This window comes from Cariama cristata, unplaced genomic scaffold (assembly GCF_000690535.1).
Source record: "Cariama cristata isolate BGI_N322 unplaced genomic scaffold, ASM69053v1 scaffold15827, whole genome shotgun sequence".
NCBI lineage: Eukaryota > Metazoa > Chordata > Aves > Cariamiformes > Cariamidae > Cariama > Cariama cristata.
In genome coordinates this window covers 5029-14759 of record NW_009628472.1, presented here as the reverse complement: position 1 = coordinate 14759, position 9731 = coordinate 5029, and the positions used below count along the sequence as shown (strand labels likewise).

The 9731-nt window shown below is 45.2% G+C and overlaps 1 protein-coding gene across 1 annotated transcript; it reads left to right on the top strand.

Annotated features, from left to right (window-relative positions):
- Positions 1-2188: 2188 nt before the first annotated feature.
- NET1 (neuroepithelial cell transforming 1) lies at positions 2189-8159 on the top strand (the record flags this gene model as incomplete). Its single annotated transcript, XM_009704840.1, has 9 exons — positions 2189-2354; positions 3160-3327; positions 4083-4145; positions 4574-4670; positions 4793-4869; positions 5370-5627; positions 5888-6058; positions 6949-7135; positions 7551-8159. Coding segments are annotated over 9 exons (1588 nt in total), but the record flags the coding sequence as incomplete, so codon positions are not given.
- Positions 8160-9731: the final 1572 nt, after the last annotated feature.

Below are 9731 nucleotides of genomic sequence, written 5' to 3'. Positions count from 1 at the left end.
AATGCCTTCTGCCAGACCTTGTGCATACGCGTGTGTCGCTTCAGCCTGGCACAGATGTGCAGGGAAGGCATTCACACATGTCCCCCAGCACTGGGAGCGTGTCACTGTATCTCCTGTCCCGAAAGGCTGCCGAGTTGACCCCTTAGTGGCAAACTGCGAAATACTGTACGTGTCCTACAGTACTGAGGTTTCTTGCTATTAATTTTCAGTATCATGTTTTTCTTCTCCATGCTATTTATATCCCTGGCCTTGACAGAGCTGTGTGTGGCTTCTGTCTGTGTATTTTCTGCTTACGTTCCTGCAGTTTCTTAAGCTTCTCAAGCTTCTCTTGGCTTGTGTCCCTTTATTCCAGTAGACTGATACATGGTTTTCTAGAAGTAAATTACCTATCCTTTCCCTCCACTTAGAAACATCTGTGATTAATTAAAATTTCCTTGTCTTCTTTTGAGCTCGGCCTAACTTTCCAGCCTTTCCCTGACAGACCCTGTCTTGAGTGCAGTGGCTCACAGTTGGCAAAGGAAAGAAGCGACTGCGGTGTTTCCATTGCTGTATTCAAACCCAGCTGAGGGTGGGCATCCCAGGGTTGAGGACACTCTCTTACAGCTTTTCCTCATTTTTACAGTACCCTCAGAGTTGTGAGATTGCCCAAACGTTTCAAGCACAGCTTTGAACACGCTTCGTGCTGTGCCAAGAGGTCTGCCTGTTCTGCATCACTCGTAAATGGTTTCATTTCATGTTTTCCCCCCCTGCGACTTTGAAGGCTTAATTCGGTGTGAGCTAACCTCCTCTGTTGCTTAACACTGTGTGTAGGCAGACGGACGGGCCGCTCCTCGGGTCATGTTGCTGAAATCAGATCTTACATACACAGCTTTTATGCTTTCTCAGTCTCATGACTGGAATCCAACTCTGTGTGTTCCTATTCCTCTTTTTTGTTTTCGGCATTTGTCATTTCTGTTGCTACGCAGAAGCAAAGGGTTTGGGCTCCTTATCTTGCAATCTCACACTGGAAATAAAGACAGTGTAGAGCTTGTCCTAAGCAGTCTTTGCCTTTTAGCCTTATGAAACACAAGAGGAGAGACTCAACGGTAATAAACCAAAAATGCCTAATAAAGCTTTGGTAAAATTTCTACTGAGGTGAACCCAAAAAAGAGGCTGCTTCCATCAATTCATCTGAAACGGTAATAAACCAAAAATGCCTAATAAAGCTTTGGTAAAATTTCTACTGAGGTGAACCCAAAAAAGGCTGCTTCCATCAGTTCATCTGAACTTCACTCTAAGAAACTTCCTTGTGATGATGAGTCACGTCCAACCATCTGCCAGATGTTTAAGAGCACCAGGGCACCTTGTCTAGCCTTTCTCCTAGCCCTAAACTCCGAGTCCATCTCTTCCTGGCTTACCGTTGTGCACACCTTTCCTGTACAGTCCTTACAACACAATATTTTTGATGTAAAATATGTAGGGTTGCCAGCATGATTTTAAAAACTGATCTGAGCTTAAGGAGCAGGAGATTTCCATGGGGCGTTTCCTCTTTCTTGGCAGCGTTTCGGTCAGGACAGAATCGAAAACGCTCTGGGCTCCCGGCAGGGATTAGTGGTGTAGAAAAGCAGAAGCTCTGTCTTTCAAATCTAAACAACGTATAAGAAAAATTATGATGACTTGCAGGGGGGGTGGGGAGAGCAGAAGGGGGAGAAAGCTTTGTAAACTGAAGGTTTTAAACTTTATCCACCTCATGTGTGCGTGTCCCTCACAGGAACAATCAGCATGTGGTCATTGCTAATTGTTAGAATAGCTGCTGAGTCTGTCCTGGGCTCTGACTGCTACTTTTCTCTCCAAAATAAAATGAAAAACACATTCTTTCTGCAAAGGAAAGTATGATCAAATGGAGAAGCAGATCACAGCTCCATCTTTAGATGACAGTCACTTGCCTTGCGGAGGAGAATGCTTCAGTCTATTTATGTTCAAACCATAACGGTCCCTGTTCGAGCCCTATTTTGAATTTGGACGTGTTATGTTATCTTGCCTCTTTTACACTGGGCAAAGTCTCTGCAGTTTAATTGCAGCCTTAAAGTTCAGGCAAATATTTACAGCCTCTGCTTTCCTCTTAAGATGAATGGCTTCTTCAAAACACTCTCTTTGCTGTGTTTCCCGCTCCTTAAGTGGTTCACGCTTTTTAAACCTGTCTGGGCAGCTTGAGAAATGAAGTGGGAGTCACAGCCAGTACAATTTGTTCTCTGCTTTATTTACAGGAGCCAAGCAATAAGCGGGTTCGGCCTTTAGCACGGGTCACGTCCCTGGCGAACTTGATCTCTCCTGTAAGAAATGGTGCAGTTCGGCGCTTTGGGCAGACAATACAGGTAAAAAGTAGAGCTTTCTAGTCCTAGAAGTCTAGAGATATGGGGAAGGTACTGGCTGTACGGGGATGAAACAGGCACTGGGATTTCAAGGCATCTCTTCAAAGTCTACTGTGTGATTCATGCAAGGACAGAAAGCTTAGTTGGGACTTGCGGATGAAGAAGAGTTCGGGAGTTCAGAGGTAGTTTGCTATATAACCAGGTTATTGAGGGTTTAAGCAGTAAAAATAATAAGCTGGTTCAGATAGGGAGAATTAGTTGATAAACTGTTCAGTACTTGAGATACGTGTATTGGAGGATGTGCTTCAATGTGAACTGACCCTGCTGTTCAGCAGTCTTTCAGTAATGTTAGAGAAGTGTTATCTAAGGAACACTGTACCCCACGCATGCGACAAGAGCGCTTCTGTGTGTGGGTTTTAGTAACATGGCAAATCACGAGAGCAAAGTTCAAGTGGCTCCTGATTAGCCCCATTATAGGTAGAATTATGATCCTAGTTTATTTACTTACTCATACCTTGGAAATAGACCCAAGCTTTACCTTACCATCCTCCCCTCAAGCGCTGCTGCTGGATTAGTGCAGGGAGAGGCACATGGAAAAGCTTGCCAATCTCTGGGATCTCAGGGCTTTCTCAGCAGCTTGATTAAAGTGTTCCTTTATCTGAGGAAAAGTGTCTGGGTGTGTTTTCCTGCCCTGTGCAACACAGGAGGATGAAGGATTGGGAGGGGTATGGATAATATTATAATACTTCTGTACTTCTGAAATGTTGGCTCTACATATTTTTTTTTCTTTTTTTTTAAATCTCTATAGTCATTTGCCCTTCGCAGTGACAGCAAGTCTCCTAGCTGTGCCCAGAAGTCATGTAGCAGATCTGCTGCTCCTACTCCTCCTAAAAGAAGAAACAGTGTACTTTGGTCTGAGATGTTAGATGTCAACATGAAGGAGTCCCTGAGCACCAAAGAAATTAAGCGCCAGGAGGTAGGCTTTCTGTTGAACAGCAGGACTGGGAAACGCAGCCGAGGCCTTGACTTGGTCCATTTCCTTGGCGGGGAAAGGAGTAATGAGTGTCTGTGGGTGACTGACTAGATTTATTTCTGCATTAGGCATGGGAAAAGGTAGGCTTCTCTCTCTTGAGTCGCTAGGGAGTTCATCTCCCCAGTTTGACCCTTCAGAGATGCCAAACTCTTTCGATGGGGGTGCTCAGCATTTCTGAAATTCGAGACCCAGCCACACTGGTTGCTTTGCAGCAGACCCAAAGTCGGGTTCCTTGTAAAGCCAGCTGTCTTTCTCTTGAAGCTCTTGACAATTGGTTGAAAGCCAAGTAGCAAGGCCTTGGCTTGCCTTTTTCCTGTAGTTCTTAGACAAATCTTCTAGTGACAACACAGAAGCTGACTCAAGGCGCCTGGGATTTGACCTCTGTGGTTTTCTGGGTTTTGTTTTTTTCACACTTGCCTGTGTAAAAGCAGTGATTTAAAAGGCGCTAATATTTAATTTGGCTTGTGCGCGAGCGTCGGAGCTTTCACACAGTTGTAAGTAATGTTGCTTTCTCAGAGCTGCGAAAGCCGGCAGATTTACTTGAGGTTGTCATGCCCAGGTGGCATACAGTGATTCAGATGGCAGAGACGCCTATTCAAGCCGCAGAGACAGGATGTACGTTACGTGAGGCAAAAGGCTCTTTCAGAGGAAGACTGGGATCAAAATTGACTCTCGATGCTTTATCCCCTTCCTCACAGGCAATATACGAAATGTCCAGGGGAGAGCAGGACCTAATCGAAGACCTGAAGCTTGCCAGAAAGGTGAGTGGGTTTTTTCCTGCAGTTAGTGATCATATTACAGATAATAATTAAGTTTCTTTGCACCTGCAGACATTACATATCAGCTTTATCAAGCCCAGAACCCGCAGTTCTGGGAAGCTGATGTGAGCAGTCCTGCAGTTCTGGTTTGGTTGCAACAAACCCAGCCAAAAAAAGGTTTGTGCTTTGCAGAACTGGTTGGGGAATCCCTCTCCCAGATGAGAACAGTTCAGACAGGAGAGTCCTTTTCGTTTGAAGGCCTTGATACCTTCATATAGAGGCGCATCCTTTAGCAATCAAAGTTGATGTTACTGTTTCTGTTGACTTCACTTCCTATCTGTCCTGCACGTGATACATCCCCTCCTATTTAAATTGTCAGCTTTTGGGCTTGGGACATTTGAATATATTTTAATACTGACATTCTTTGACAGGCCTATCATGATCCCATGCTGAAGCTCTCTATCATGTCTGAGGAGGAACTCACCCACATATTTGGGGACTTGGATTCTTATATTCCTCTGCATGAAGGTAAGAGAAACAGGATCATTTTCACATAATGTGCTGACTAGGAGTTAAACTCTATGTTTTCTCATGTTAGAACAGCTTACTGCGGCATTGTTGCAATTTCTGTTTTTGTGTTTCAATTCCAGACTTGTTGGCAAGTTTAGGAGAAGCAACAAAACCAGATGGAACAGTGGAGCAGATTGGGCCCATTCTTGTGAAGTGGGTGAGTACATAACTTGGAGACAGCAGGATAAAAATGAGCTTAAAGAACATTTAAAGTTTGAAGCCGAAAAGCTGTGGGCTTTTGTGGCCTTGAGCGAAAGATTGAAACGGAAATCCTGGCTACGCTGAAAACAATGGGACTCTGTCAGCCATAATGGGCCACGATTTCACCCTGGAGACTTACACTAGTGTGATTGCAGTCATTTGCTGATTTATGTTTGAAATGTCTATATCTTCTGGACTGTTTGTCGCTAATGTGATTTCAATAGTGTTATCGCTGTTCATCTCAAACATCTGAACTTCAAAGGCATTGCATGCAGGAGGCCCTCGTTCTCCTCACAAAAGACTCGCTACATATACAAGATAGTCTGTTAGCTTTTTTGTTTTATTGGGCAAAGAATCACAGTGAGGGAAGTAGAACTCCGCGAGTTTGACATGTTAATGTGATTTGCTTTTCCTGTGTGGAATTTGACTCCTGAATGTTGTTCTGTTCTCCTGCAGTTACCACGACTCCATGCCTACAAAGGTTACTGTAGCAATCAGCTGGCAGCCAAAGCACTTCTGGATCAGAAGAAGCAGGACCGCAGAGTGCAGGACTTCCTTCAGCGCTGCCTTGAGTCTCCCTTCAGCCGCAAGCTAGACCTTTGGAGCTTCCTGGACATTCCTCGAAGTCGGCTCGTCAAATACCCACTGCTCCTGAAAGAGATTCTGAAGCACACTCCCAAAGACCATCCCGATATCCAGATTCTGGAAGAAGCCGTAAGTAATAGTGATTTTGTGATCGTCGTTCTGACATAAGCATGTCATTCTGGAGCTCCAGAAAACTTTCTTACACCCTCAGCAATTTTGTGGGGTGGTTTTCTTGGTGGATGCAAATCTGTGACTGTAACCCTTTGTGAAAGCAAGTGAGCGATCAGTCCGCATGGACTGCATCTTCTGGAGTTCTTAAGTAGAACTTAAAAGGAAGATATACAAGCAGAGGTCACTGTTTAATAATTTGTAAATGTTTTGGTTTATAGATATCCATTATCCAAGGAGTCCTCTCTGACATTAACCTGAAGAAGGGAGAGTCGGAGTGCCAGTATTACATTGACAAGTTGGAGTACCTGGATGAGAAGCAGAAGGATCCGAGGATTGAAGGCAGCAAAGCTTTACTGTGCCATGGGGAGCTGAAGAATAAAAACGGACATGTAAGTCCCTCGTGTTCATGGTAGTTAATTCACAGGTTTGAAAACCTTCCCTCAGAGGTGGTTAAAACCGTTTGTCTGTTCCAGCAGGACCAGGAGCCCTTCCATCCTTAGGGCTAGTTTAGACCATTAGCTAAATTTAAAAAGCACAAGAGAAAGCACCTGATGGCAGTCTGCATTTCGGGATGTAAGGGAAAGCTTCCTGCCGACAACTTTACAATTGGCCTTCAGAAGCTGGAAAATAATTAGCACAAAATTACCGTCGAAAGTGCGCTCTGTGCCCAAGCACTCCATCAAAAGGGATTTCCTGCTGGCTGTTTACTTTCAGGTGCTCTGACATTCCCCATTATGAGCGCTGGCGCACAGCTCTTCCAAACAAAAATGTTCCGGCAAAAGCCTGTTTGGCTTTGAGATGAACTGCCAGAAGTTTATCTCCCACTGCAGCAGCACTGAAAGACCCTGTTGTACCTCGAGGGTTTGCTGCCTTTTGTTCTGGCTTGCAGGAGTAACCTCGTTTTAAACATCAAATCTTTTTTCTGTTTTCTGTATTTTTTTTGTTCGTTGGGGGTTTTTTTGTTTAATTTGGCCATTACACTTCTGTACACATGAAGCATTTTGTACTGTCAGAAAAGATATTGCTTCTAATCATCCTATTCTTGGCATCTGTAAATCATAATTCACTTTTTAAGGGTCGTTAAAATAATAAACCTGTTGATGTAAGTCTGGTCTGTGCCACCACTGCCAGAGCCCTACGTAGCTGTAACAGGAAACTGTCCGAAAGGTAACATGGGTGAAACTTCAGATAAGGTGGCCTTGAATCGCAGAGGATGTGTGACTGCTTTGAATGCAGAGTACAACGCTTCGCTCATATTCAGATGTGTTTTCCCTTTCAGAAACTCTACGTCTTCCTCTTCCAAGACATCCTGGTTTTGACCCGGCCAGTCACTCGCAATGAGCGTCAGGCCTACCAAGTGTACAGGCAGCCGATCCCTGTCCAGGAGTTGCTCCTCGAAGACCTGCAGGATGGCGATGTGAAAATGGGAGGATCTTTCCGAGGAGCTTTTGGCAATTCCGATAAAGGTATGGACTAAACTAGTTCATCTGCATGGGAATCTGTTGGTGAGGAAAGATTGCACCTGGGCATAGATCCCCGTGGACCGAGATTCCTTTAGGATAGCAGACATGTGACATGTTATCATCTACCTTTAGACTGTTACTGCTGGGCTTTGCGGTTTTGTATTGGGCGGTCGTGAAATACATACGACATATATATTTCGTATATGTGAAATTATATATTTGCAGTTGGTGCTCAGATTGGAAAACATCTATTTCAACAGGCCTGTGCTGGGTTGTGGGGTTTGGGGCATGTTGTTTTGATGGGGTTTCAAACACTTTCCCTGAAGCAGAGCAGGGCAGTCCAGGTTATTTGTCTAGCAATGGAATCTCTAAATATTGAGCTAGGAACTGATCTGTTTTTTCCTATGTTTATCTTCAGCTAAAAATATCTTCCGAGTTCGTTTCCAAGATCCCTCCCCAGGCCAGTCCCACACACTGCAGGCCAATGATGTCTTCCACAAGCAGCAATGGGTTAATTGCATCCGAACCGCCATCGCTCCCTTCCAGCGGACTGCCGCCACAGCGGAGCTGAAGGAGCTGCCAGAGCTGAGCGAAGAGTCGGAGGAGAACAACCCCTCCGCGCCCAACGTCAGAGCCCAGAAGAGGCAGTCTGCCATGTCTGGCGTAACCGAGATGGAGCTAGACGAAAGCACGTCCGAGTGTGGCTCCATCCTGGACTCGGAGGAAGCCAAGGGCGTGAAAACACAGCAAACGCCGACTGGGCACAGAAAAACGAGGGAGAAGCAGCTAAGTGGCAAGCGGAAAGAAACGCTAGTGTAAAGAGGAGCCCAGCAACATGCCGGTGGAGGACTGTTTATTTATAAATAACGTGTACATTTTTCTTGTAATGTGAGCATGATTGGATTCACTCTACTGAAGAGAATTTTTTTTTTTTTAATGTTGTAATGGCAGCTACTGGTATACAGTTAACACTGTTGAACTGGAGTCTGTTTTTACAAACACACCCACTTTGAACCTGGTTTTAATGCTGTGAGTGATTCAGAAGCCCTTGTTGGTTTTGACTGCTCCTGGCAGATTTGAAGAGCAGACTTTGATTTCTGAAAGATTTCCATACGCAGTGTTTGAGGCTGGAAAACAGTAAACCTAAAGCAGAAGTTTGGGCCGTCACCGCGGGCCTGGCAGCACCTCCCTGTGCAGTGGGTTTGGAGCAACGCTGCAAGAGTCCTTTTAAAGTGGACTGAATTCACGTTTTCTTGTCTTGTACAGCACACGTTCAGCGTATGGTTGTCATAATCCATGCAACTTTTCATGTTAAAAAAGAAAGGAAAAAGAAAAACCCAAACAAAACCAAAAACCAAACAGACCCCAGGTTCAACAGGTTCTCAATTTACCTACTGGAATCTTTCATCTTAGTGTGTCCTTTGTACATTCCTCATTTTCACTCTTGTAACCTGCCAGATATTTAAATGTTTTTATTAGTTGTTTTGTTTCAAGTTTGTTTGGGGGTTTTTTGGTTTTCTTTGTTTTTCTCTTTTTTTTTTTTTTATATTTTTGTATGTTGTTGTTGTTGTTGTTCAGACTTGGCATTTCCTTTCAAGTACTTGATCCTTCTAGCTCCGAGGTGTGCGTGTAAATACCGTTTCTCACCTCACTCCACAGCTCTGCGGAGCGCAGGCAAGCCACGCAGCGTGACGAGCCGATGTCTGGGAGAAGATGCTCAACGTAACCCGTTACGATGAGCGACGTAAAGGGCTTGCGTGCGCTCCGGACTACTGAAAGAGAACTGCATTGCTAACGGGGTTTAGGAAGGTTTTAGTCACGTTGTAAAGGGTTTGGGGAGGGAAGAGGAGCAGCAGCTAGAGGGGAATAGCAGGGAGTGAAGGTAGATTTTTCTTGTTACTGTTGCCTTTTAGAAATGAAACGCCTTCCGCAGGGAGGCAGGATTGGAGGCAACCAAGGGGTTATTGCATGTGGTAGAAAGGTAGAGAAAAGAAAGCGTTTGAAGCTGATGAGGTGTAAGGACAGAAGAGATAGTGGTTGTATATACTCGTAACGGTGATGCTGCCATGTTCTAGCTGTCCAAAGATTCCCGAGAGAGATACCAGCTTGGTAACTGCGCTGCAGAGCGTTGTAGGAAACAAAGCAGTGACAGCCTTGAGCACAGCCAGCAGGTTGTTCCTGTCACCCGACTGGTGATGACAGGGCGAGGACAGCGATCCCACGATACCTGTCCTCGAGCGTCACCTGGAATCTGTGCTCAGGGAGCTGTAACTCGCGTGTGAAGGGTTATTGCCTGTCACCTGTTTGGCCAGTAACGTTGGCAGTGGGAAGAGGGTGTACATAGACACAAACGTGTGGTTCTCTGTAAATGTATTGTACAGCTTCGAGTGTCAAGTACAATTAAATTCCTGACAGCCTCTTGCCTGCCTCCTCTGAGTTGTTGCTGCCTGGGAGGGACCTGCTCATCCCATGGGTGCTGCCAGACGGCTGCAGGTACGCGCCTACCTGCACTTCTGCTGGGCATGGGGCTGTAGCTCACCGGAGGAAGCCGTGGCTTTATTCGAAACCCTTTTTCGGTCACGGTTCCTCTTTGCGCCGC